This window comes from Larus michahellis, unplaced genomic scaffold (assembly GCF_964199755.1).
Source record: "Larus michahellis unplaced genomic scaffold, bLarMic1.1 SCAFFOLD_34, whole genome shotgun sequence".
Lineage (NCBI taxonomy): Eukaryota > Metazoa > Chordata > Aves > Charadriiformes > Laridae > Larus > Larus michahellis.
This window is the reverse complement of record NW_027436399.1, coordinates 961306-963073: the sequence shown is the minus strand read 5'-3', so window position 1 is coordinate 963073 and position 1768 is coordinate 961306. Positions and strand designations below refer to the sequence as shown.

The 1768-nt window shown below is 54.4% G+C and overlaps 1 protein-coding gene across 1 annotated transcript; it reads right to left on the bottom strand.

The window, feature by feature from the left end:
* On the bottom strand, positions 1-918 carry LOC141737310 (olfactory receptor 14C36-like). Its single transcript, XM_074571989.1, has one exon. The coding sequence runs from the start codon at positions 916-918 to the stop codon at positions 1-3; it is 918 nt and encodes a 305-aa protein (XP_074428090.1).
* Between the last annotated feature and the right edge of the window lie 850 nt (positions 919-1768).

Sequence of the window (1768 nt, the reverse complement as noted above, 5' to 3'; positions counted from 1 at the left end):
TCATCTGGTCATCAGTTTCCACAGGGAATCCTTGAGCTCCTGGTTCCTCATGCTGTAGATGAGGGGGTTCAGTGCTGGAGGCACCACTGAGTACAGAACTGCCACCACCAGGTCTAGAACATGGGAAGAGAGGGAGGGGGGCTTCAGGTAGGCAAATATTCCAGTGCTCACAAACAGGGAGACCACGACCAGGTGAGGGAGGCACGTGGAAAAGGCTTTGTGCCGTCCCTGCTCAGAGGGGATCCTCAGCACGGCCCTGAAGATCTGCACATAGGACAGCACGATGAACACAAAACAACCAAAGCCTAAAGAGACACTAACCACAAGAAGCCCAATTTCCCTGAGGTAGGAGTCTGAGCAGGAGAGCTTGAGGATCTGGGGGATTTCACAGAAGAACTGGTCCAGGGCATTGCCCTGGCAGAGGGGCAGGGAAAATGTATTGGCCGTGTGCAGGAGAGCATAGAGAAACCCACTGCCCCAGGCAGCTGCTGCCATGTGGACACAAGCTCTGCTGCCCAGGAGGGTCCCGTAGTGCAGGGGTTTGCAGATGGCAACGTAGCGGTCATAGGCCATAATGGTGAGAAGACAGAACTCTGCTGCAAGAAGGAAGATGAAGAACAAGAGCTGTGCAGCACATCCTGCATAGGAGATGTCCCTGGTGTCCCAGAGGGAATTGGCCATGGCTTTGGGAAGAGTGGTGGAGATGGAGCCCAGGTCAAGAACAGAGAGGTTGAGGAGGAAGAAGTACATGGGGGTGTGGAGGCGGTGGTCACAGGCGATGGTGGTGATGATGAGGCCGTTGGCCAGGAGGGCAGCCAGGTAGATGCCCAGGAAGAGCCCGAAGTGCAAGAGCTGCAGCTCCCGTGTGTCTGCGAACGCCCGGAGGAGGAACTGGGTGATGGAGCTGCTGTTGGACATCTGCTGTTTCTTGGCATGGGGGCTCTGTCCAAAGGAGGAAAAAAACGGGAAAAAATTAGGACAGACCCCTTATAGCAAAGACAGTCTGCTTTTCAGAGATTGTGGTTTTAATTTTCTACTATCACATCTGGCGATTGTTCTATTGAGGGGTAGAAATCCTCATGTTTATGACTGAAAATGTGGAGTCTTGATACAGGACAGGACACAAGGCTCTGTTCTCTGTGGTTTAGTGCAGAGCCAGGAGAGCTGCAGTGTCCATCAGTCTTTTTTCCGTCTGCCCTGCGCTTCTGCTTGTGCTGCCTTGAAGATGACTTCACACACAAATTCCTCTTAAAAAACAAACCCAAACAAATAACTGAACTCATATGGGAACAGCAGAGCACTGTTTGAACGGACAAATATACAAATTCTTCTCTTTCCCAAACCAGAGTTAGAGCTGTGATGGAGAGAGCAGGACACAACCCCTCACAGAGACAATCAAAGGACTCTGCGAGGACAGTGCCCGACCCCCAGGGAAAGGCTCAGCCCTCCCTAGGATCCCACAGGAGAGCTCTGCCTTTCTGGGGGCAGCTGGCAAGCCCAGCAGGACAGGCAAAGCAGAGAGTCTGGGGTCCCGGAGACGAGGTGTTCTGAGGGGAGAGTCAGCTCATTGCCCAGCAGAGAATGCCCAGAAGACGTCTCCAGTGAAGGACCAACAGAGAGATGCCTGAACGCCCCCTCCCCAGTGCGTGTTGGCAGTTTCCCCCAGCCCTTGCCCATGTCTCTGCTGCCTGGAGCTGCCCCTGCCAGGAGCTGCTGCTCTGTGCCCACGTCTCCTCCCTGTCCCTGCTCCCACAGCCCATCCCACCCG